The following is a 23,361-nucleotide window of genomic DNA, read 5'->3' on the forward strand; positions in this document are numbered from 1 at the left end:
TATTCAAGAATGGCCAAGATGCCACACCACCTTGGTCCTGTTATGGGGCTTCCTTGCAACAGGCACACTCCCCGCACTACACCAACGATTTACAAGGAAGATAGAAGTTTGCTTCTCCTGTTCTCCTTGGCCCGAACGCGTATTCCTGTCACCCGTTCCTGCGCAGAGGCGCCAAAAAGTGTCTGCTCTTGGAAGCTGACCCAGATTGGGGATCACCGCCGCTCGAAAACAAGGACTGTGCTGGCATCATCAAGATATTTGTTTGAACAAGTGAGCACCCCTCCCCAAAATGTGGCCGCTACCAATCAGCTTGCAGTCCGAAACTGCTTCACGCTACCTGTATGGCACCTTTTGGCCTTGGATCTCACGATGTACGTCCTTACATGACTCGGCTCGAACAAGGGGTTAGGGGGGCAGTGAAGCTGATGTTACAATGTCAGGCTTCGCCAGTATGCCTGTTCTGCAGGAGTTTGGTGCTGGCCTTGCCAACACCACATTCATCCGTTTCACTTCATCGATACCACACTTCTGTGCCACGTCACATTGTGATCCAGGAATCATGAGACTGGCCTGCTTATCCTACGTCTGGTTAGCGTCCATCTTGGGCATTGGTTTTCGAGGACCTGCGATAGCATCGTCAGCTCCTTGCGTGGACCAGTCTGCCCTATCAGTGACAGTACTGGGAGGCGTAGTTCACGGATTCGTCAACAGTACCGAAGATCCATGTGTACGCCAGTTTCTGGGAATCCCTTTTGCCCAACCCCCAGTTGGAAACCTTCGTTTTGCCCCGCCAAAGCCTGCTGCGCCGTTTGGTGAACTCGAGGCCAAGAAGCTTCCTCCAAGTTGCATCCAATACCTCGCTACAAGCCCCCCATCCATCTTCACCCAGGACGTGAATGAGTACAACCTCCAGGGTCTCAACACCACCAGCCCCGATATCAGCGAGGACTGCCTAACTCTCAGCATCTGGGCCCCGCCAGCTACCACCAACGACAGTCTCCCCGTCATCATCTTCGTCTACGGCGGTGCCTTCCTCACAGGAGGTCAAGACGTTCCCGTCCAAATCCCCACGGGCTGGGTACAGCGCACAAAGAGCCACATCGTCGTCACATTCAACTACCGCCTCAACATCTTCGGCTTCCCCAACGCCCGCGGCATCCCTCAAAACGAGCAGAACGTCGGTCTGCTCGACCAACGACTCGCCGTAGAATGGGTCCATGACAACATCGCCGCCTTTGGCGGTGACCCTACACGCATCACCCTCTGGGGCCAAAGCGCCGGTGCCGTATCCGTGGGTTACTTCCAATACGCCTACCCTACGAACCCGATCGTGAACGCGGTCATCATGGACTCGGGCAACGAGCTGACGCCGGTGGCTCAAAACTTCGATGTTGCCCATCTCGGTTTCACCAGTATTGCTGGCAAGGTGGGTTGCGGGAACCTCACGGCGGCCCAGGAGCTGGCGTGTATGCGCTCTAGCAATGTCACGGCTGAAGCCATTGAGAAGGCTTTGCAGACTACTAATGAGGAGGCGGGGACGGATATCACCAAGTTTTTGTTCTTTACGCCGGTGGTGGATAACAGGACGGTGTTCCCGGATTATACGGCGAAATCGGTGGCGGGGCAGGTCGCCAATGTTGTAAGTTTTCCCCTTTCCCCGTTGAAAGATCATGTTTGCAGACAGATAGATGGGGAGGCTAACAAGCCGACCCAACTCCTCAGCCAACAATCCTCGGTAGCAATGCCCAAGATGGTCTCGCCTTTGTCATTCTCAACCGGAACAACACGGTCAACCAAACCGCCGCCTTCGGAGCCACCCTGCACTTCTTCTTCTGCCCAGCTTTCAAAGCAGCCACGTAAGCTTGCTTACCACCATATCCTCCCTCCCCTTTCCTTTTCCCTCAACACCCCACCCACCCCCAGCAGCCCAGCCAGAACCTACTCTAACTGAACCTTACCATCAACAGTAACCGCCTCCTAGCCTCCGTCCCCGTCTTCCGCTACGTATACTTCGGCAACTTCGCCGACGTCTCGCCCCTCCCCTTTCTAGGCGCCTACCACGGCGCCGAACTCCCCCTCATCTTCGGTACCTACGACATCTTTCCCGAAACTTCTACTACGCAGTCGCCGCCGGCTGACGAAAAACTCGAGGTAGCAACGAGCCATGCGATCCAGGATGATTGGGTGGCTATTGCAGCCAACGGGGCTGCTGGGCTGGAGAAGAAGAGGGGATGGCCTTTATATGCGAGTGTGGAGGACGGGTTGATTAGGATTTATGGGGTTGCTGCGTCGGCGGGGGATGTATGGGGCATCAGTCTGGGGGGTGTAGGGGGTATACCGGCTGGGGTGGCGGATGCGAGGAGGATTGAGGGGTTGTGTCCTGCGGTTTATCAGCCGGAGGGGATGAGGGTTGTTTGAGGAATGCCCGGGGGAAGGAGAAAGGGAAAGAAAGGAAGGGGGAAGGAAGGTTAAGTAAGTGGTTTGATGGGAAGGATGGATGGAATGAAGATTGACGAAGAAAAAAGAGCAAGCGGGGAGTGAGGAGGACATTGTTACTAGATGTCCGTTTATGGCATGAATAAATGAAGAAATGCAACAAGGTCAATTAGATCAATTAAGATAGATACCTCATCCGCCCCAAACCACAACATCTTGGTACCTTTTCAGCATTCATTACCTAACCTTGACGTTATGGTACCGCCCACCCGCCCGCCCGCCTGCCCGAATGGTTGCATCTACTCAACCAGGAATCCCTCTGCCTGCTTATCACGATCAAGATTAGAGAGGGTGTAGGTAGGTACATCCATAAAACCAGCTTTCTCTACGGTTTTCACACTTTCGAGTGCCTCTCTTTCGAATGCCGCCCCCTTCTCTTTCATTCAGTCAACCAGCCTCCCATGTCCTCGCTTCCTGGTTTGGACTGGCCTTACACCTGGCTTCCCGGAACTCAACGTACCTCCTCGGACTTCGACCGTCTTTCGCCTTGCAACCCTGATGCATCCCGTTCCGCCCCGGAGCATCCCGAATGGACAGATTCATCGGAGGAGACCTAGATGTTATCGGAGGAAACCTGGGACTTGATGATGGAGACCTGGACATTGTTGGAGGAGACCCGGACATGATCGGAGGAGACTTGATGGGGACATGGTTATGATGATGATGATGGTGTTGATGTGATACTGGTGCAGCAGCAGTTGGCATCCATCCCCTTCAGGCCAGGTGAGTCCTTCCCCTTTTCGCCTCATCCATGCCCTGGCTGTTACCTTAACAATGCGTTCTTGTGGTTATTTGGTTGTTGTTGGGGTTTTCTTTTGAGAAACGGTACCTCACTAACTTCTCTCTCTCTGGCTTCGTGTCTACACTACCTATCCATTCTCTCCATATAGCGATGGGTGATGATGATGATGATGATGATATGTAATGTTGATATGTCGTAAGTAACTGCATATTTCAGCGCTAACAGACAGAACACGCCGCAGAGCGATGATGAATAGAATAAAACCTCCTTAACAAGAACGAGAAGAAGTCCAGCCGACGCGACTCTTTCCTATACGTCCATCCACCGATTTTCAACCCCTTCCCTTCATCCCTATAACCTTTGTACACCGTATGCTGACAGACCATGGATGGTGGTCCCTCGGACATCGAAGCTCGTCACATTTCTGCGCCGCTGGTGACAGACACTGCCTAAGCCGCTCTCCCTCTACTGAGAGCCGAGTTCCCGCAGATTCTCCTTCTCTTCCTCGTTCAGATGCTGATACCAGCGATCATTGAAGTTGCCGATATTCTCCGTCGCAACGCGGACAAAGAACTCCACCAGGTACTGGCGGGTTTCGTCATCACCGCGATCGCGCAGGGCGTTGTTACCCTCGGCCCAGCCCATGAGCTCGGCCTTGGTGGAGCCGAGGCCGAGATCGAGAACATCGGGCTCATCCTCCCAGCCCTCGTCATCCTCGTCATCGTCTTCCTCTTCGGCCTCCACGTTTTGGGCCGCGGCCGCGGACCGCGCACCGGAGTAGTTACCGGCTGTGGCGCCGAGCTCGTCGACGAGCACCTTGACGATCTTGAGCGGGGCGGGGATCTGGGTGTATTGGTCGGGGTCTGCGAAGACGGATGGGTTAGTAAACTAACTGGTGGGGAAGAGATACTGGAGCGATGAAGTGTTCGGCTTACTTTGCTTGGCCCTTGATCTGGTTCTGATTCTGGTATCGTTGTTGATGATGAGATCGCCCTTAACCAGTGTCTCATTGACGCGCGCATCGTTAAGCTCGTACAGCTTGGAGAGGGCAATGATGCTAGAGAGGAAGAGTCAGTAATTGCTCTCAGAGACAGACATAGAAATGGGCTTACTTCTGACGAATCTCGTCGTATCCGGAGAAGATGGCCGAGTTCTCGAGCCATTTGCTAAGGACAATCTGGAGTCCGTTCTGGCCGTCAATAGGAGTCTCGCTCAAGAAGTTGACGACATCCCGGGCGCCTTCCACGGTAAGAGACAGGCGCGCAAAGACAAGAATAAGCGACTGAATGATGGCCACTTCTTGAGCGGTGTGTAGACGTGCGGCAACCGCCCTGAGGAGCTGGGCAAGATAAGGTCCGAGACGCTGAGGACCAGCTTTCTCGACCAGCTCTGCCGCGAGACCACCAACATCTGAAGCAGCATTATCCTCCATAGTAGGGTCCAAAAGTCGGTCGATAATCATCAAGCAGACTTCGAGTCCTGAACGGCCGTTTTCATCGTTCCATGCAAACACTTGTTGGTGATCATGCATGAGCATATGCTTGACGGCCTGCGTGCCGGGACGCAGAACCTCTCCTTCTGTCGACGACATCAGAAGCCTGGCAAGCTTAGGGAGGGTGTGCTCGACGAAGCCAGCAGGGAGAGGCTCTACGCCAAACTCGACAAGGATCGACAGTAGCTCGACGGCAAGCTATGAGGTGTTAGTACAGCTGTCATACCCGAGAGGGGGAGGAAGAAACACATACAATGATAAGCGGGTCGTCTCCAGTGACGTTGGCCACGTCAAAAGCACCAGTGATAGATGGCAGGACCTTGGCGCAGAAGGCTGGGTAAGCAGTGGCGTCCTTCATGGCCTCAGCAATCTCCTCGAACGCTTCGCAAACGCTAATTTCTACATGATAGTTGGCGGCACCGTGCTTGCCAAGCGTGAGCAGCATGTCAAGAGCAGTGCTATCAGGTTGGAGAACTGTGCGCATGTCCACGGCAATGGCTGCCTTGAGTGTCTCAACGATAGTTACTAGGAGGTCGTCCGAGTCCTCTAACGAGGTAAGATCCAGTCCACTCAGGTAGCCCTGGATAGCTTGGAGAATGTGGCCTTGGTACTGCGGCTCAAGGGTGGACCTGAGGAAGCCGTCCATGGCCTTGATGCAGGCGACTTGGACAAGCTCCGAGTCAGAGCTTCCAACAGTCTTGATGGTTTGCTCAAGAAGACCATATGCCGGGCTGCCGGCGGCCTGGCTTAGCGCAGCTCCAGCCAGGAATCCTCGAGCACACAAGACAGGCATATCTTGCCTGTTGACGGCGTATTGTATGATTTCTCCGTAGGGGTTAGTAACCTCGACGGGAACACTCTTCTCGCAATCCAAAAAGTCGTTCAAGGCGCAGTTGAACAAGTACAGCGAAGCCTCTTGCTCACGCCAGTTATTGGCGTTGGCGCTGTTACCAAAGAGAGTCTTGGCAACCTCATAAAGGCCTTGGAAGACCTTGGGCCCGAGCCATTCGCCGAGCTTGACAACCACATCGCCACATGCCGTTCTGGCAGTGTAGTTAGCACTGACACTGGTCTCCTCGGCAAGGAACAAAGACACATCAATGTCCCACAGGCCCTCCTCCTCCTGTGTGACCTGGGAGTACGAGACCAACAACTGGTTGAGCTTCATGACCCAATCGATCTTGGACATGTCAGGTTGGGCCTTGATGTCGGCCTCAAGGTGCTTTTGTACAGGGCTAGCACGCAAGCACTGGTTGAGGAAGTCAAGTTCGTCCAGCACCAGGAAGTCGAGGGTATAGGGTAGACCATCGCTGTCTTCCAGGCGGCTCTGAACTTCGTTGTTGATGAACAAGTCCTGGTAAGCGTCCTGAAGTCTCGACAACTCTTGCCAAACGGCACTGAAGAAGGTGGGACTGTGGGGAAGCAGCAAAGAGGGGAAAACGGTCTTGATCTTGATCAGGGTCTTGACGACCTGGACCTTGAGTGTGATGGGGCCATACCAGCTTTGGGGCTGGGAACCGGCCTCTTCGCGGTCAGGAAGTGGTGAGTTGATGACAAGCTCCATGAAGGGGAGCCAGCCGGCCAAGATTTCCTGGGCGAAACTGGTGACTTCCTTCTTGTGATCATCCTTGGCCATATCCATCAGATCGAAACAGCTACGGAACACCACGACAGCCAGGGCACGATGGTTTTGTTTGCGTTCGTTGTTGAGGGCGACATCGTAGCACGCCTTAATGATTTCGCGTGCGGTGCCGAAGAATTGCTCGTCAGTCAAACTTTCCTCGACAAGGTCTTGAAGAATGCGCAAGGCACCGTGCAGCTGGTCGTCGGTTCCGGTTGGCATGACACCCAAAACACTGGGCAGCAGGGTAGGCCATCTGTCGGGGAAGTCGGCCTGAGCAATCTTGCTGACGACCAGACTGGTGGCAACCTTGACCTTTCTGTCGCCCTCGCTTCCCAGGCAGAGGGCAAGCAGCACCTCCCTGAGTTCGTGCTTGTAGTGATCTGAAATAGGGAAACGAGGGGCCTCGCCGTCGTCTGGGCTCCAGTTGTCCTCGATAAACTGACGCAGGTAGGTCAAGGCAGACTGGCGAATGCTGACGGGGAACGAGGCGTTGATACCGACGCGGGCGATCGCAATCGGGAAATCGGGGTTTGCTTTGGCGTGGGAGAGATCGAGCTCGGCCTGTTTGCGAGGGCCCTCGTCGGGAAGCTGCGTGTTGGCGAGCAGCTGCGCCAGTTGTTGCTCCATTTGATCCATTGTATAAAAGATGGGGTTTGTGGAAAAGATGGTGGGAGAATGGTGGTCGCGTAAAATCGTGAATATCGATAGCGGAATCAGGGCTGTACGATCCAGTCGAAGTTCCAAAATCTAGTCGGGGTATAAGCCTGGTAGCCGTTCCGGGGTATATGGTATGCGATGTACGGGCTAAGATGGGATCAAAATCGGGATCGAGGAGTTGCGCGCAAATGTCGAGGTGCCCGGGGGACTGCACGTGTCGAGAAGGGAGGGGTGTTGTCGTCCAAGAAAATGTAAAGGGCAAGCTACTAAGACGGGCGCCTTAGTTTTTGTCGGCAGAGTGAACAACGGGAGGCGGTAAAGCACGCCCGTTATAGTACGGCTCTGGTGGTGGAGGTCGTGATAGTCCAGGACGCGAGCGGAAGCTATCTGAAGATCATGGAAGGGAAGAGTGGAAGGAGAAGCAGCTGGGCTCCAAAGGGTCGAGGTTCGTGTGAAAATGCTACAGAATATTGAAATTGCAAGCCCGGGCTGCCGTTGCCGCCTGCACATATTATGTCCAGCTATCTCAATGTGCGGGGCATAGTGGGGCTCATCACCTGCTTTGGCGTTAAAGGTTCCAGTCCGCGCGGTCATTGTCTTCCGCGAATCTCGCGCGTCTCATCACGCAGTTCAGAAACATCTCAACTTTGGGCAAGTGAAAGTGGAGAGGGAGGGGATGAGAACGAATGACCGTCATTGTCCCACAACATTGGCCCTTTCATCTGCATGATTCTGTATCTCACAAAAAGCCTCTTCTTTCTCCCCTTCCGTTGGCCTACAAGGCAACCTGATCTTCCAAGATCATTGTTCAAGTCAATAAAGTCAAGTGAGGAAGCATATCGCCCGTATCAGTCAGATACAAACCACACCCATCGTCCCCGTACAACGAGTTTCATTATTAATCATGTCTTCTCCTGCCCCATCCTCTCCTTCGTCTCCCCTTCAGTCTCGACCAGAGCACCAACATCGCCATCAGGAAATCTACGAAGAAGCCCCCTCCCAGCCACTGCCCTATGATTCAAGTATCGCCCTGTTACAATCCTTCAACAACTTTCTCGTTGTCGCCATTCACAATATCCTCTACTACCGTGGCATCTACCCTCAACCTACCTTTCTCTCTGCTCGCGCCTACAACCTCCCAGTGCATCAGAACCGCCACCCTAAAGTCTGCTCTTGGATTCGCGATGCTGTCAAAGCCGTGGCCGCTCAAATCGCCGAGGGCCGTGTATCGCGCATCGCCGTCGTGATTCACTCCCCCTTCGAAACAACACAGTCGTCTGATCCGACACAATCAGCATCATCTCAGAGCATTCCACCAGGCTCGGTTCTTGAACGCTGGATGTTTGACGTCAGCCGATTCCCAGCGTGGCCCGGAGGTGCCAAGCCAATGCGAGACTTTGAAAGAGCCCTCGCAAAGGAGTACAGAAACGAAGACAGTCGAGACGACGAGTACTATTTCCCCACCGCTCAGACAGTGAGCTGGCCTGATCTCGACGAGCAGTTACGCGGTGCACTACGACGGACGGCGTATGCTGCCGAGAAGATGGATGCCTTGCCCGAGGGATGTACCTTTACCGTGGCCGTGGAATTGCGAGACGATGCCCTTGCGCCCATTGGGGTAGGTTGACCGTCTCCCTTGGCCGACTAAGCGGTTTACGCTGACGTCTGGTTCTGAATTAGCATCCCCAAGCCTGGATTCCCTCCGAACCCAATCTTCAGCCCGCCTCTCGCTCAAGACCGGAACCAGGCGCAGACGTGGGAGGTGTCAAGACAACACCAATCCGCTCTGTCGAGGCAGGTGCCTTGTTCTTCGAGTGTTGGGTCGAAGAAGGCAAGGCGAAAGAATTGTTGAAGGAGTAGGCAGGATGATTGTCACAAGCACAGTCTGATCCTGGGTGACTTGATCTTGGTTCATGGTGATGTTGTCGCAAATATTCCCCTCGACGGTATTCTGGCCAGGCACCGCACAGGGGGAGAAGCCAACAGAACCGCCTGCATGACCATCATCTTGCGCTCAACAGGAGACACCCCTCACCGAGCCTCACAGAATCCACCTTTTTCCATTCAACACAATCAATGCGCATCACAGTGGCTGTGGAATCGCCATTCTTCAACAGCAACATGAGGTACTGGCAAAGCTGGTTTGGGTTGCAAAGCATTGTTATTGACGGACTACCTCGAGCTTTAGCGAGCTCACTGGTTGTTTGCTTCCACTTTTCTACCCCTGCCTTTAGAGACAGCTTTCAGGGTCCTCGCTACGTAGCAACAAACCGCCCTCTCGTCCTCATATCCATCGCTATCCAAACCATCCCTATCAGAAAGAAAAAACGGAACAAAAACATGACTGGCATCTGATCTCAGGCCCTCACCCTGAAGGCCACCTAGGAGTGGAAGATAGCCCACTGAGTCGTGGCCCTCCAGCCGGTGCAAGTTGTTACCCCCTCAGCACCAATCCTGCCGCCCGACTGGTACGTGTTGATGGAGACCTCGACCAGGTCCGCGATATTGCTACTGCCGACCTTCGTACCGCCGACGTTCATGCTCTTGATACCAAATACACACGTGCCCGTGATGACAAGCCTGCACCATTCACTACCGAGCAGGTCCAGTAGAGCCGACGCCTCAAAGTGGCCGTTGTCTCTGCGGTAGTAGTCACGGACGGCCCCGCAATCGCCAGTGGTAGGGGAGGCGCCGCTAGTCTTGTTGACCAAGGTGCTGTGATCGCACTGGTCCGCACCTCCCGCGGTGTATTGGAGACGCTTACTCTTGTTGGGGTTGTGAGATGTTCCGTGCTCATCAACGGAGCGCTTGAAGGCGGGGTGGACGAGGACGGTGTGCGTGATTCCGTCGGCGGTGGTGATAGTGTCCTCGATGTAGGCCTCGGTCTCGACGTTGTAGACGTAACCATCGGGGGAGACGGCGGTCTTGACGGTGGCAGCTTCCTTGGGAATGACAGCCGCGGAGGCGAAGATGGTGGCAGTGAGGCCGAAGAGGATGGTGGAGGCGCGCATGTTGATGACTTGGGGTGTGGTCTTGAAGACTGTTGGGTTTTCTGGTGAACGCTGACTGGTTTGGAGGATGACTGAAGTGGTCCTGAAGGTAGATGGACGCGGATGAGGTTGAGGGTGAGGGAACACAAAGGATGATTTTGGAAGAGGATTTTGACGCTTATTATACTTCTCTGGCCAGTATCCCATGGCCTCAGCTCACGATTGAGGCTCAGTCAACCCGGCCGAAGTTGTCTCCATGTGTTCCTGCCTCCCGGGCCATACTCTACCCATGGGTGATGCAAGCGTCTGAGGAACCATGGTACCGCAGCGGAGAGAATGGTGAGGGCATCTAGCCTGAAGGCTGTTAACAGCTTGACCTACATAACTCATACAGTCGTACAGCGTCAGCTGCCAAGTGGCTAGTTGTATTTGTGTAACGATACTACTTTCCCATCTCTTCGATTCAACTATTTTAAATCATAACCCTGTCTATAAACCCCACCAGGCTTCTAGATCAGCAGCCATCACATTCCTTTTCTTTACTTATGCAGTTGCTCAATTCCACCCATTCCATTGACCACAGCTCTTCCTTCCATCGCGGGAACAGTAGAGTTCCCCGCGTTTGTACGCCTTGTGAAAGTTTCTGTTACATTCCAGTTTCGCAATGCAAAGTCTTTTCAGCCTCAGTAGTAACCTTGTGTTTGCTCAACCAACTAGGTAATTTCAACCACCGCCTTTTGATGTAACTACTTCAACCTTCAATCTAACTTGGAAATCGGAAACACTCTTCAAGAGATAGCGAGCAGAGCCTGTGAATACATAGTGCGGAACTGAGTGAAAGAAGTAGTAAGGGAGAATCACTCTAGCAGTGTCGGTGTAGCCGCCAGTATCACTATCAACCAAGTCTTCACTCTATCTGCTATGGTAGGATAATACCGCGCCCAGGGAATTGCAATCTCCGCAATTATGTGTTTCCTGTCCGCACGCAGCCCTATAAGGATGTCGAACCTTGCAACCTACCTAGCAAAGCAACAGGACCCGAATCACCCTAACTTCCCTGCTTCTACCTTCCCTACGTAGTCGTCAACTCGCCAGAACATGATGGGACAGTAGACCCTAGATGCAAGATGGGCGGAGGCAATATTACACATCTGATCGTCAACGGAAGTTACAGCATCCCATCAGCACATCCATGTCACGGTTCGTCCCGTCGACCGTTGTGGACATGACATTATTTTAGCACTTTTCCCGCTCCACTCCGCCCCTACCACACACACCTAACACAGTATAGTCTACATACCCTACCTACCGTAGTGCGGCTCCTCGGTCCGTCCGTATGACGCCAAGGGGCAACGAACTTGGACAACGCAACAGGTAAAGTTGTTCATACTAGGAGGTACATAGCGTAGGTGGATCTGGTTCTTCCTTCGTCTTAAACTGACAACATCATCAAGGTACCTAGGTACACTGCACTATGCAGGTAGGTTTGTAGAACCGAGGCGAACCGTAGCCGACCAGAGAGAGAGAGGGGGAGAGAGTTTTGTGGTATCTTCGTGGTTATGTTGTGGACGACGAGCTAAATACTTAACCTTTGCTGTAGCTGCTTTGCGGCAGAACGTTCACTGAGGCCATATAAGAGCCCCAAGTTCAGACCTTCCAACAACTCACATTAGCCGACGTGGTAGGTATGCAGCTGGCCTCGAGTTCAACTTGGGCTTGGGCTGCTGAGCTTTTTGCTTTTCTTTTTTTTTCTCCTTTTTTTTTTCTCCTTTTTTTTTTCTGCACTAATCAGTAACTTTATGAAAACTGGATCACTGCGCCTTCCACCTTGGAAGAAGGGGGCGCGTATTTTTAATAATGTTTGTTCAATTTATCTCGACTATAACTTGAAAAGTTCCTTCGGTCACCAATGGACACGTTCCATCCAGACACCAGTTCTCGGTTCCACTTAATGCTCACCAACTGAGCGCTTGGCATGTTAATACATACACCAACATCGTTATAACAGAGTTTCGTCCCGCAGTGTCGCAACTCGTATCCCGCCAGGTGCATCCTCCCATCTCTCTCCTCTGCCTTTGTTTTCGTGACCATCCCTCGTTAGGTAGACTGACTCCTGTCCTTCATACCAAACCCTAATATCAAGACACGGCACGACATATAAACCCAGAACACAAACCGTGTCCTTTCAGCTTACTTCCCACAATTAGATGATATCCCCTCCGAAACCGCCAAACCCTCCTCCTCCTCCTCCAAATCCAAATCCACCTCCACCAAAGCCCCTCCCCCCTCCGCGCCCACCATTACCAGGTCTATTCCCCCCAAACCTCGGCGCACCTCCAGGACCAACAGGATCCCACCTAGCCCCCGGCGGCGCTTGGTCATCATAACCTCCTTCGTCGTCTCCTCCTCGCGGGCCCTGGAAAAGCGGATCATCAAAAGTCGGGTGCATGCCACCTGTTCCAAACCCACCAGGTCCTCTCCCTCCGGGTCTTGGTAGTCCACCGAGCGGCGGCGCAAACGATCCCCTAATCGGATCATCTGGTCCCAGACCGGCTGGATATAGGTCACTTCTTCCGTAATCGCTTCTTCCTCCTGGATTGGGTCCGCCAACCAGACCCGGTAGGCCGCCGCGAGGGTGGCGGTTGATCTCATATTCATCCTCAAAGTCCGGCGGGGGGAAGTCTCCGGCTGGAATCGGTCGACGGGCAGGCGGGTCGAGGTCGTGCGGGTAGGGGTATGGTTGAGCAGGCTGGGGCATTGGGTCGGGCATCATGGGAGGAGGGTTACGAGAGCCACCGGCGCGACGACCAGCTTCATCCGCATCTTGTCTGGCAGCGCGGTCGTCGGGATTCTCCTCCTCTTGGTACCCCTCCTTTTGCAGACCGGGAACAAGGCGCTGGATGATGTTTACCTTGAGCAGCGATGCTAGGTCGGCGATGCGTTCCTCGGAGATGAACACCTTCTTTAACTTCTCTGGCAGGTCAGAGCGGTCCTCTTCCCCCTTTCCATCTTCAGACATAGTAATCCGAATAGGCAAAGCAGCAGCCGAAACAAAATCCCTAGTCGTAATTTCAAACCGCGCAATACGCTCGTCGCCGACCCCCAACCCACGGATCTCAATCTTGGAGCCCATGCGGTCGACGCGAATCACAAAACGCATCGACGATTGTTCGTGTGCGTAGACGAAGCAGTGCGAGGACAGGCTGCGGTTCCAAGTGCCAGGCAGGCGCGGGGCGAGGGATTGGCACTCGGCTTGTTCTTCGGGCTTGCTGTCTTCGGAGAAGCCGAGCAGGCGGAAGCCCACGGAGATCATGGCGGCGTGCACGAAGAGGGCGACGGCGTCGAGGGAGCTGCTGAGGTCCGAGGTCGTGTCGTCTTTGGCGTGCGTGGGCAGGGCGGCGGCCATGTTGGAGAGGATGGTGGCGGGGCTTAATGGGGGCGCCATCGTGGTGGTTGGTGTAATTTGTTGATTAAGTGGGTGGTTTCTTTGATATGCGATATAGTTGAGAAAAGTAGATGTTGAAGGCGGTTGAGTTTGCGACTGGTGTGTGTCGATGTGGTTTGCAGAAGTGAAGTTGGGTGTAACTGGTAAGTCGTTTGGAGGTCGTTATAAGTTCACGTCATCCGCGGCGGGAGGGAGCTCAGTTCATGTACCCTGTCCCGGTTACCCCGCACCACCTTTAGGCAGGCAAGCAAGACGCAACGTCAATCGTACTGCAGTGACACTCGAGTCGAGCCTTGTACGTAGTTGGGCAATGACAACTTGTCCAAGTCGATGAGGCAAAGATACGCCGTTGCTGGAAGATGCCTAAACTGAGGTGGCAGTGAGGAGAGAGGGAGGTTGTTGTTCGGTAAGGATCTGGTTAAATGTACTGTAATTTACTGTAATTTATGACGCCACTCCTTTCAGCCCTACAACGGTGGAGGTGACGATCAGCACCAGGGTGCGTTATCTTATCGCGCTTATCTTATCGCAGTGTATTAATGATCCGGATCTGGTCCCGTCACTCTTCCCGTCCATCTCAAAGACACTCCTTAACACACAAAACGCCAATTTTACTGCATCGTTGAAAATCATACATCATTGCATACGCACACTAGACCAATCCATCGCCACCATCTCTTACCGTTATACACTAATCCTCCTTTTACCATCATCACCGCACCGGCGTCCTTTGAACCACTCGACATGACTACACTACTGATGATGATGGTGATGGTTATAGTACCCAATAGGCCAATTCTGGTCCACGATATCCGCTCGGATGTACAAAGCCGATGAGTTCAAAGCGTACTTTGAGTCTTCGGCATGGCAATCCAAGCAGAACTTTTTATAGCCGGGGAAGGCAGTGCTCATAGGCCGCTCGTGAGGTGGCACCGGGATGGGGGGCTGCTGGTGCTGGTGGTTTCTGCTGTTGGAAGTGATTGAATGTTAGCTCCACGGGCACTCGACGACACAGAACAACAGAAAACACAAGCAAAGGAAACAAACGACTCACAACCCATCACCACCTCCTCCTCCTCCTCCCTGCCCATCCCTCGACCCCCTCCTTCCTCCCCCTCCCCCACCACCATGACCCCCATGCCCCCCCTGCCCCCCCTGCCCCCGACCATCAACCTCCCCACCACCAAACCGACACCCCCCATCATGCCACCCATCTGTAACCTGATCCCTCCACAGTATCGCAGCCGGCTGCTTCGTCCCATCGATCCTGACCTGCATGATCGGAATCATCTGGTTCGGCGCGATCCAGAGCATCTGGTGTCTATCAATGCCCTCGATGTCCCTTTCCTCATTGGGAGTGTCGCTGTCAAAGACAGCAACAAAGACGGTCTCGTCGTGAAAGAAATCCGACCGGCTGACTAGGTACCGCTTCTCGTCATCCGAATAATTGGGCGTGTCGTGGAAGACGAGGTGCACTTGGCTGACGCCAGGCATGGAGGGGATGGGGAAGCCCCAGCCTGGATATACTGGTTCTGGGGTGGCGTTGTTGTTGTTATTGTTGTTTTGGGGACCGTAGTGGTTGAGGTTGTGACCGAGGTTGAGCTGGGGGGAGGTCAAAAAGTGGACGAGGTCGAAAGCGATTTCGTGCCGGAGCATGGCGCGCTTGTCGTGGTCCCGTCGGAGGGTGGAGGTGGTGGTGGGCGAGGATGGGTCCGTGGGCGAGACATCCCAGAAGGAACCGAGCTTGTAGCAGACGATTTCGATGACGCCCCATGTGGAGAGTGGTGGGAGGAGCGGGAGGATGCGGGCGATTTTGCGGGAGATGGAATACTCTTGGAGGAGGGGGGAGTGTTGGATTTTGAGGAACTCGTTGTAGACGACGAGGGAGCGGTCCTCGCTGGAGAGGGAGCTTGACCTGTTAACACGGGGGGAGCTGTTAACATCATAGAGGCAGTTGTGAGTTGTGGGAAGATTGAAGGAGGACTTACGAGTCTTCGCTGTCGCTGGACATGGTGGTGGGCTTTTTTCCCTGACAGCGTCAAGGTACGTGAGTGATGAAGCTCTTGGTGTAAAAGGAAAGAAACGACTGCTGATTGGTACAAGGGAAATAAATGTCAACAAACAGATTCGTCTAACAAACAAAAAACTTGCAAAGTTTCCAAACGAGTGTTCCAACGAGTAGAGACCAACGAGAATAGCAGCTAGTACTGCAGCTTCTACTGGTCCTTGTACTGGCGAAGCTCAGGAGTATTGCGTCCAATCCTTCCCATATTTATACTTTCCCCATCTGTGACCCTCCCATGAACAATTGACCGGAGGAAACCAGGGATCTCGATCCAAAATGATATCCCATGAACCCTGTTATGAACTTCCTCTTCAGTGTCAAGTCTGACAAACGGACCTAGGCTTATGAGCCCTTGCAAGCTGGGGTTAAATCACCGGTCTTCAAAGGTTTACCCGATGGTACCCTTCTTCTTCACATCCTACTCCTCTTCCTCCCCCCAAGAGCAAAAGCCTTGTCCAAACCCCAATTCCAAGTCATGGCTCCCGGCATATTCAACGAGCTATCATTCGTTTACCTCCCTTTGTCCTACAACCATGGTCATGGTTATCAAAACATATCATATTATCATCCAACAATGTTTCTGCTATCCTTCTCCATTTTCCTCTCGAGCTCCTGCCCTTGAACCTAAGAGCCCCCAACTGTTGTAATGTTCCACAATCCAGTACCGAAGGTGCATCTGTCGGTACCCGTGTAACCGTCACACCAAGGGAAGAGAGAGAGGGAGGGTTTGTGTGTGTGCTGTCATACAGCGTTGACTATTATTCCCCTTATGAATGTGTCGTTTGTTCTTGAAGTGTGTACAACGACGAACGTTGCGTGTGTGACCATGTAAATGTCCCTAACCACCTCCCCCCCAAACCCCAATTCGGTAACCTATTGAAGACGGTGGTCTTGGAGGCACAGCAGTTTAGCCATGTATGTAATGTGTTTTGTGTTCCGCATACAAATTGGTCGTACATGTTTGACACATGCATACCTAGGTAGGTGGGTAGCGGTGGTCCATGGGGAGGACTCCCTCTGGCTGGCCCGTCATCACTCATTCGGCCAGTTTGTCGTTTTGCTGCTGGTTCCAGAAGGCTAGGCGGCCATGGTGGTGTACTGGTAAGCTCTCACCTTGGCTCTCACCTTCCTGTCTGCCTGCCGGAACTTGGGAAATACGAAGGTCGAGACGGGTTATGACATCTTCTGAATCCCTCCTGATGCCTTTTCCACTTTCAAACAGTTGTTGGCTGATTCGGACGAGAGCGGTCTGCTGTCTCAAGACCGTTGTGTTCACCTTGCCGCTCGGCTGCTTTGATCTGCCGGTCCTTGATGCCTGGAAGTGTTTCGAGGACGTATATGGTATATCGGTCAATCAGGTTTAGGTCATCGTCATAGTCAAGACCGCGGATGAGGAAACAGTCATTCTGTCGGATAACGTTATTAGCCACGGAGTAGAGAGCTTTAATGGAGATGAGGTGGCAAAGTGGCATACCCAATCTGACCAGGCCTTGTCCAAGTTCTGACACAAATCCGTGTCCTCCAGCTTGCGCCGATTAAATACGAGGTTGCCACCCCGGTGATTCCACTTGTAGTGTTCCGGTTGGTACCTTTTCTCTCGTTTCGTGCCCTCTTCCGAGCTTTCACTTTCTTCGACAGCTGCTTGGCAGTCGGACGGATGGCAAAGTCCAGGGAGTTCATATCCAACGAAAAAGTGTCCCTGCATATCGTCGGTCAGGTAGATGGTGTGCAAGATGTGAGTGAGGTTGGAGACCCTGTACTTCTGGTCTCTTTTTGACTCTGCCATGCAGACGAGGTCCCAAGTTTGACTTTGTGGGTCGAGATTTGCATTTTCGAGAAGTCCTGACACAATATTCTGGTCTGTGATGTTCCAAAACTCGTAATTGCCGTACGAAGCAAAGAAGAACCACTCTTTCGGTTCCCGAATTGGAGCATAGCTTCTCAGGGCAAGGTACGATTTTAGTAGCTGGTCATGCTGAATGGAGGTAGTCAGCCAAAGAGGAAAGCGACGAAAGTGAGACATGGTAGCATAAAGAGGGTCCTTACCTCTCCGTGCCTTGAATGGTTCTTCTCGCGGGACCAGATTAGCATTCGTATTGAACTGATCATGGTCATACTTTTCTTCCAAATGAGGGAACCATCCTACATACATACCTCTAGAGAGCCTTGGGTATGTCTTCGCTGCAGAAACTCGTTGTCGGAATCCCACAGATTCCTTGCAGGCGCTGCCACCTTTTGTGTCTTGCGTATCCAGTGGTTGTTGAACATTTCCAGACTTTCCAAGTACGCAAAGTCTCTTTTAGTGCCTGGCTCTTGGTCAACACCCCAAAGGGCCTCCTCGCATACCACATGCGGCACAGAGTCCAAACGTCCCAAACGTCCGAAGCATCAAAAACAGCGCGAAGGTCCCTTTCCAGCTCAGTTTGGCCATTTTTGGGTGACTCTGTACGCGATTCTTCTGAAGATGTTTCGGATGGGACGACGGAGAAGGATTCACTCCACCCCTCTTCATATTCATAGAAAGGATACTCGAATAGGTCTCATCGACCGTCCTCGTAGAACCCAGTCTTGGCAGCTGCAAAGTGTACGCCTGGCCAGCGAAGCAAAGGACGGTATCTGTCTGCCACTTAGCGAGCCACCAGCCTCCAAATCGGAATATCGTCCGGATGCGGAGCGACAGCAATGTCGGCCAACTCTCGACCGAGTTTCCATGGATCTGTCCTCATTCTTTCAAAGAAGTCTCCGTTCAGCTCATCAGAGATCATCTTTTCCACTCTCCTCTCTCGTATATCACCAGGGAACATCCCATCATGGCGTACGCTGAGTTCTTCAGAAAGTTCATCAACTTTTCCAGTATCGGCGACGACGCATCCCGGATGAAGCAATTGGGCCAGGACATGGCGGAGAACCGCATCCGCCCATGACCACCTGAGAAACAAGAGACGGCTGATCTCATCAATCTCTTGTTCGTTGTCTTTGGACACGTCAATGTAGGGGCTGGGGGTGAGGAGGACGGCCTGAACGAGGTAGCGGTCCAGGTCGGAAAGGCGCACAAAGCCGGTGTGGGTGAAACGTTGGCGGATCTCGGAGAATGAGTCAAGACATGAGATCTCACGGTGGACGTTCTGGATGAGACTCGTGATCTTGGGCGTGGTCAGTCGGAGCTGCCGGTGGAGGGAGTCGGCGGTTGTCTCCATGTCTGAGTCCTCTAGGAGATGTGACCTAAGCAGAGTTTTCACAAAGTATCAAACTTGAAGGAAGGCGCGTAGTTGAGTCCAGAGGAAGATGTTCCTTCCTCAACACCGTCAGACTTCCTTCCCATTGGGCATCATTGTGTTACTAAGCAGATATGATCCAATGGTTCTCCTGTGTTACACAAATAGACTGTCAGCAAACGGCAGGCATGGGTAAATGCACATTGGCGGCAGGCAAAACTGACGCATAGCCTGCCGCAGAAGTTGTTTTCACATCCCACGCAACATTGCCCCAACACCGTGACTCTCTCTGTCATAAAAATGCTCGTTCTCAGAATTAAAAAGTTCAATGACCATCTCTTTCTGCACAACTGTTTTCTTGTCGTCACTCGCTTCATTGGCTGGTCCTGGTTGTTGCCCATCCGCTGGCGTCAAGCCCAGACGATGATACCAGAGTACAAACCACCCCAGTCTTCGACAGGTCCGGTACTAGGATGAAGTATACCCATTGACTCAATTAGAAGAATGAGGCTCTCAATAACAGGAGGGTAAGGTATGTTGTGGGAACGACGAGGTAAGCGCCTGTAAGCGGCCAAGCCTGTAAGCGCCCAGCAACATGACACGCTGCCAGGGGAAGGCGCGGTAGATGGTCATCTTGGCTCAACACCATAACATCTCAGCCCCGTGTAAACAGCTTCTGTATTTGATGAAGGGGGTCCGTGGATGTTCTCCATCTGTGAGATGGATAGGAAAAACGACCTGGTAAGGTTACCTGGCCCTATCCAAATCGACACTTCACCTCTCACCACCCTATGCCACCGCCGGCTTGGTTTGGGATATCAAGCCCACCAGGTCTGAAATCTTTAATATCTAGCAAAACATCAAATGGCAAGAACAATCATGTCATCTCATCAAGATGTTGGGATAGAGCTCCAACCAATCGCTTTCCCTTCAAAAACATATCACCATCTCTCCAGCACCCTCACCATCCACGAAACATCGGCCCCTTATATCCAGCATCACTACACTCCCCAACAGCTTTACTCAAATTTCCCCATTCCAAAATATCCCTCACGCATCAAGGCTATTCGTGTTCTCGACCTTGACCCACTACCTCCGTCTTTCATAGACGATTCGACATCAAGACCATCCTTCGCTCAGGAGCAGCAACCCCTAACCGGCACTCTCCGCACAATTAACTTCGCTACTTGTCCTGATTTCACGGCCCTATCCAATGTCTGGGGGCTCCCTTCTGATGAAAATTTCATCACAATTCGGTGTGATGGTAGTGGTGGGCATGAAGGCAGCGGGATATGCAAAATACCGATACCCAGAAACTGTCGAGATGCACTGGTTTCTTTGCGGAAGTTGCACAGTTGCAGTTCTGAAATTCGAAGCAGCGGAAGCACGAATGAAAGCAGGGAAGCAAAGGCGCCGGTGCTCGCGATCTGGGTGGACGCCATATGCATCAACCAGCAAGACGAGCGGGAAATGCCCGAACAGATCGCCCTGATGGGCGAGGTGTATACTTGGGCTTCCAAGGTATGGGTTTGGTTAGGTCCTGCGTGTCCAAACATTTCGCCAAATTCGTCTCCAACTCGACACGAGAGTGACTCTAAAGGCGACAGAAAGGTCAAAAGAGCCATCGTCGGCTTGAAGCGAGCAGCCAAACTCAGAGCGACACCTCCAGGTATGCCTTGGATCGACTCCTCCATGCATCTGAAGCAGCAAGGCCAAGGTCCGCGTACCATCTTTCAAGATATCCTCCTTTCCTCTCTTTCGCTCGCCAGAATCTTTTCCCGCCTCTGGCTCCGCGAAATGTTTGCGCAAATCAAAGCATTCTTCTTTATGTGCTGCGGCTGCTTTATGCCCCTTTCCCCAGATCTCCTCGAACCCAACGACCTCGAATATCTCCTGGATCGAGAATGGCTACACCGCGCCTGGACATTCCAAGAGATCATCCTCGCCAGCAACCCCATCATCCTCTGCGGCAACGAGTCCATCACCTGGACAGAGCTCCAGCAAGGGCTAGACTGTCTCTCCTGCCTCAAACCAACCTTCCTGATCCGTGGCTTTCAACGCTTCAACCCCCTCAATAACGACATCCACTCAGCCAACGACGTGCCCACGCTCTTCAAAATGGACATTCTCTCTCCCCACTTCCGCTTCCCCGGCCCTTCCCCCGCAAACTCCCAAGTCGTCAAAACATGGCAAGCCCTCCTGCGCGTCTGGCGTACAGTCGACCGCCCCATGACTTGGAATGGCCGCGTCTTTCGCGCGATCCCTTCTTCTTCTTCGCCTTCATCCCGGACCACCCAAATCCATTCCGATACTCACTGCCAAACCGGAATACCCACCACTACCACCACTACAACAGCAACAACAACTATTCACAACTACACCACCGCCCACCTCCTCCCCTCCTCCCGCCTCTGGTCCCTCCTTCTCCGCCCCTTAATCCTCGCTTTTTTCCTCTCCCCCTTCACCCTCTTCGCCTCCCTAGCCAACCGCCTCTCTCGTATCAACGCCACACGCTCTCACACTCCTCCCTTTTTACCTTCCTGGCCCGCTTTTCTCGCGATCCCGTACATTATCCTCATCTTTCTCTCCTGCTGTAGCGGCTTGGCTTTCATCCACATCTTAATCCTGAGCTAGGGGAAGCCAGTGATTTGGTCTTTTACCCCACTGTCCGAGAGGGAGGTGAATGAAAAAGAGGAGGAATATGAGGCAAGAAATGCGCTGGTGGCTGTTGTCAGAGCGCGAAGGGAGCGGAACGCGACGGAGGCAAAGGATAAGAGCTTTGCCATGATGGGTGTTTTGGAACGGCTGGGAATTTTCCTGAAGCCAGTGGATTACAAGAAGAGTCTGAGAGAGGTGTATCATGAGTTGTTTGTTGGGTTGTTGAGGAGGGAGCCGGCGCTGATTGCATTGCTGGTGGATATTGATGGGATCAGCGAGGCAACAAGAAGGGGAGCAGAAATGGAAAGGGAACTGGAGGGAGCACCGAGTTGGGTACCCAACTGGAGTCAACTACGCAAAAAACACTGGGGTGACTACGACGAGGCGATATATCAGCGGATACAATTGGGGACTTCTCCCTCATTACCTGCCCCTGCCCCTGCCTTTGCCCCTGTCCTTGGTTCTCAATCTCCGGACTGGCGGCTGTGTTGGGTCGACCAGAGACAAAATGACAGGGCCCTCATGGTCCAAGCCGTCATTCTCTGCCGCATAACCTACGTCTCTTACCCAATCGGCAGTAGCGACTTCGGGTCTCTCCCTTCCCAGGAACATTTCCCATCTTCCTCCCATCATCATCATCTCCTCCGCACCTCCCTCACCACCATCGACGCCTGGCTATCCGCCATTAAGCTCTACGCTCCATCCACACCGCCTTACCATTTCAATCCCACCGCCATCTTCAAGACACTCTATCCGTTTGAGTGGCAGTCACCTAAACCTAAGAACGGTCAAGGTCGTGGCATAGTCAACGCCCACTTCCAAGTCTGGAACGAGATCCTCAACGGTAGTCAGTCCGAGTACATGTACACCCCCGACCATCGACAACAACTCATCGACGAAGTCTTACAAACCCCAGAGGCGAGACATTTTACTTGTAACGTCTGTGAACGGTTTGCTGGGGAGACGAGGTTGTTTTTATCACAAGCTGATGGATTTGTAGGGATGGGGTCCAAGGGAATGAGGAGAGGGGACGTTGTTGCTTTGATTAGGGGGGTTGGGCAGCCGATGATTTTGAGAGAGAAAGAGAGAAGTGGAAGTGGGAAGTTTACGGTGGTTGGACCGGCGTTTGCGTGTCGGTTGGCGGATCTGAATACGTTCAGGTCGCCCCCGGGCCCGGAGGTGGTGGGGGCGTATAATCCGGCGAGGGATGGGAGGGTAGTATGGAGAGTTTTGTGCCTTGTTTGATGGCAAGAGCTGTCCGGTTTTACCTACTGCCGTTTTCGATTTCATGCGAAGAAAATCCAGGTGGGTTGCACCTTCCACACGCTCAGCACACAACAAGACTCTCATTTCTTTCTGTCTGTGATGTGAGGAAGGCGCACCCCGATCAGACAATTCATTGTATTCAGTTACGCGTCAGGGCTCGAATTGCCTGGTCTGACTTTTGGCGAGACCTGGCCTGGGATGTCATTTCTGCTTTCTTTCGTTCAACCAAGCCGCCGCTCAAGCATCTCTCCCATTTAGGTTCACTTCGTCTCTCGTCTCTCGTTTCTCGCACTTCCAGAGGACCCAAGCAACACAAGCAATCCTGATGCACAGCAAGCCAGACATGGAGCTGGGGCATGTCGTCGAACAAGTTGATGTGCAGTTTGTTCCTTGGAGTTGGTCGAGTTGCATGTTCCCCTCCATTACCAATTGCTTGCAGAACGGCACCCACCCATATGCCAACCTGAGAAATCTGAAGGCTACCTGACTAATCGTCGCGATTCGAAGCATGCCTTCCCCAGCCGAAGGCTTGGGTTGGGATGTGAAGAGGCAACGACGTTAATGGCAATCACGCTGCTAGTACCCCGAGTTTTGTTGAAAGATGATTGAATACTGTAAATATGCAGTTGCGAATCAAGGTCCGTTGCCTCGTAACATCCCCGATCTTTGCCTTCTGCAAAGGGAGGGACGCTTCTAGTCCAGAAGAGTACT

The 23,361-nt window shown here is 52.9% G+C and overlaps 9 protein-coding genes across 9 annotated transcripts; 3 read left to right on the top strand and 6 right to left on the bottom strand.

Moving 5' to 3' along the window:
• Nucleotides 1-433: 433 nt before the first annotated feature.
• On the top strand, nt 434-2,642 carry B0H65DRAFT_580153 (Alpha/Beta hydrolase protein; the record flags this gene model as incomplete). The annotated part of the gene is made up of 3 exons (XM_062830787.1): nt 434-1,639; nt 1,723-1,856; nt 1,968-2,642. 3 exons carry the CDS (start codon nt 434-436, stop codon nt 2,416-2,418), a joined length of 1,791 nt encoding a protein of 596 aa, XP_062678491.1. The 3' UTR covers nt 2,419-2,642.
• An 810-nt stretch (nt 2,643-3,452) lies between these two features.
• Nucleotides 3,453-7,074, bottom strand: B0H65DRAFT_290954 (armadillo-type protein). The gene is made up of 4 exons (XM_062823011.1): nt 4,984-7,074; nt 4,351-4,928; nt 4,174-4,295; nt 3,453-4,101 (listed from the first exon to the last, which is right to left on the bottom strand). Exons 1-4 carry the CDS (start codon nt 6,988-6,990, stop codon nt 3,704-3,706), a joined length of 3,105 nt encoding a protein of 1,034 aa, XP_062678492.1. The 5' UTR covers nt 6,991-7,074; the 3' UTR covers nt 3,453-3,703.
• B0H65DRAFT_290953 (uncharacterized protein) lies at nt 7,075-7,590 on the bottom strand. The gene has a single exon (XM_062823010.1). The coding sequence runs from the start codon at nt 7,519-7,521 to the stop codon at nt 7,159-7,161; it is 363 nt and encodes a 120-aa protein (XP_062678493.1). The 5' UTR covers nt 7,522-7,590; the 3' UTR covers nt 7,075-7,158.
• A 222-nt stretch (nt 7,591-7,812) lies between these two features.
• B0H65DRAFT_290973 (DNA-binding protein) lies at nt 7,813-8,979 on the top strand. The gene is made up of 2 exons (XM_062823012.1): nt 7,813-8,629; nt 8,692-8,979. Exons 1-2 carry the CDS (start codon nt 7,916-7,918, stop codon nt 8,869-8,871), a joined length of 894 nt encoding a protein of 297 aa, XP_062678494.1. The 5' UTR covers nt 7,813-7,915; the 3' UTR covers nt 8,872-8,979.
• Nucleotides 8,980-9,392: 413 nt separating this feature from the next.
• Nucleotides 9,393-10,022, bottom strand: B0H65DRAFT_433889 (putative necrosis-inducing factor-domain-containing protein; the record flags this gene model as incomplete). The annotated part of the gene is made up of 1 exon (XM_062825097.1): nt 9,393-10,022. The coding sequence occupies one exon, from the start codon at nt 10,020-10,022 to the stop codon at nt 9,393-9,395; it is 630 nt and encodes a 209-aa protein (XP_062678495.1).
• Nucleotides 10,023-11,847: 1,825 nt separating this feature from the next.
• B0H65DRAFT_290991 (PI31 proteasome regulator N-terminal-domain-containing protein) lies at nt 11,848-13,902 on the bottom strand. The gene is made up of 2 exons (XM_062823013.1): nt 12,336-13,902; nt 11,848-12,236 (listed from the first exon to the last, which is right to left on the bottom strand). The coding sequence occupies exons 1-2, from the start codon at nt 13,444-13,446 to the stop codon at nt 12,205-12,207; spliced, it is 1,143 nt and encodes a 380-aa protein (XP_062678496.1). The 5' UTR covers nt 13,447-13,902; the 3' UTR covers nt 11,848-12,204.
• A 297-nt stretch (nt 13,903-14,199) lies between these two features.
• B0H65DRAFT_511390 (uncharacterized protein) lies at nt 14,200-15,457 on the bottom strand (the record flags this gene model as incomplete). The annotated part of the gene is given in 4 exon segments (XM_062828480.1): nt 14,200-14,413; nt 14,501-14,561; nt 14,571-15,361; nt 15,435-15,457. Coding segments are annotated over 4 exon segments (1,089 nt in total).
• A 1,497-nt stretch (nt 15,458-16,954) lies between these two features.
• Nucleotides 16,955-18,708, bottom strand: B0H65DRAFT_560390 (uncharacterized protein; the record flags this gene model as incomplete). Its single annotated transcript, XM_062830146.1, has 5 exons — nt 16,955-17,210; nt 17,658-17,848; nt 17,881-18,017; nt 18,060-18,078; nt 18,151-18,708. The coding sequence occupies 5 exons, from the start codon at nt 18,706-18,708 to the stop codon at nt 16,955-16,957; spliced, it is 1,161 nt and encodes a 386-aa protein (XP_062678498.1).
• Nucleotides 18,709-19,605: 897 nt separating this feature from the next.
• Nucleotides 19,606-22,629, top strand: B0H65DRAFT_432245 (heterokaryon incompatibility protein-domain-containing protein; the record flags this gene model as incomplete). The annotated part of the gene is made up of 4 exons (XM_062824990.1): nt 19,606-20,270; nt 20,316-21,319; nt 21,371-21,837; nt 21,886-22,629. The coding sequence occupies 4 exons, from the start codon at nt 19,606-19,608 to the stop codon at nt 22,627-22,629; spliced, it is 2,880 nt and encodes a 959-aa protein (XP_062678499.1).
• Between the last annotated feature and the right edge of the window lie 732 nt (nt 22,630-23,361).

The sequence above is a fragment of the Neurospora tetraspora genome (genome assembly GCF_033439725.1).
Source record: "Neurospora tetraspora strain CBS 560.94 chromosome Unknown B0H65scaffold_7, whole genome shotgun sequence".
Lineage (NCBI taxonomy): Eukaryota > Fungi > Ascomycota > Sordariomycetes > Sordariales > Sordariaceae > Neurospora > Neurospora tetraspora.

What these genes read in the sequence shown, in the direction of transcription:
- B0H65DRAFT_290954 (XM_062823011.1), bottom strand. Translation starts at nt 6,990, where the DNA reads ATGGATCAAATGGAGCAACAACTGGCGCAGCTGCTCGCCAACACGCAG. An exon ending in GAGACGACCCGCTTATCATT is followed by an intron (nt 4,929 to 4,983) that starts GTATGTGTTTCT and finishes AACACCTCATAG; the next exon opens with CTTGCCGTCGAGCTACTGTC. An exon ending in CAGATCAAGGGCCAAGCAAA is followed by an intron (nt 4,102 to 4,173) that starts GTAAGCCGAACA and finishes CCGTCTTCGCAG; the next exon opens with ACCCCGACCAATACACCCAG.
- B0H65DRAFT_290991 (XM_062823013.1), bottom strand. Translation starts at nt 13,446, where the DNA reads ATGGCGCCCCCATTAAGCCCCGCCACCATCCTCTCCAACATGGCCGCC. An exon ending in GGATCCTGTTGGTCCTGGAG is followed by an intron (nt 12,237 to 12,335) that starts GTGCGCCGAGGT and finishes GAGGAGGAGGAG; the next exon opens with GGTTTGGCGGTTTCGGAGGG.
- B0H65DRAFT_290953 (XM_062823010.1), bottom strand. Translation starts at nt 7,521, where the DNA reads ATGTGCAGGCGGCAACGGCAGCCCGGGCTTGCAATTTCAATATTCTGT.
- B0H65DRAFT_290973 (XM_062823012.1), top strand. Translation starts at nt 7,916, where the DNA reads ATGTCTTCTCCTGCCCCATCCTCTCCTTCGTCTCCCCTTCAGTCTCGA. An exon ending in ATGCCCTTGCGCCCATTGGG is followed by an intron (nt 8,630 to 8,691) that starts GTAGGTTGACCG and finishes GTTCTGAATTAG; the next exon opens with CATCCCCAAGCCTGGATTCC.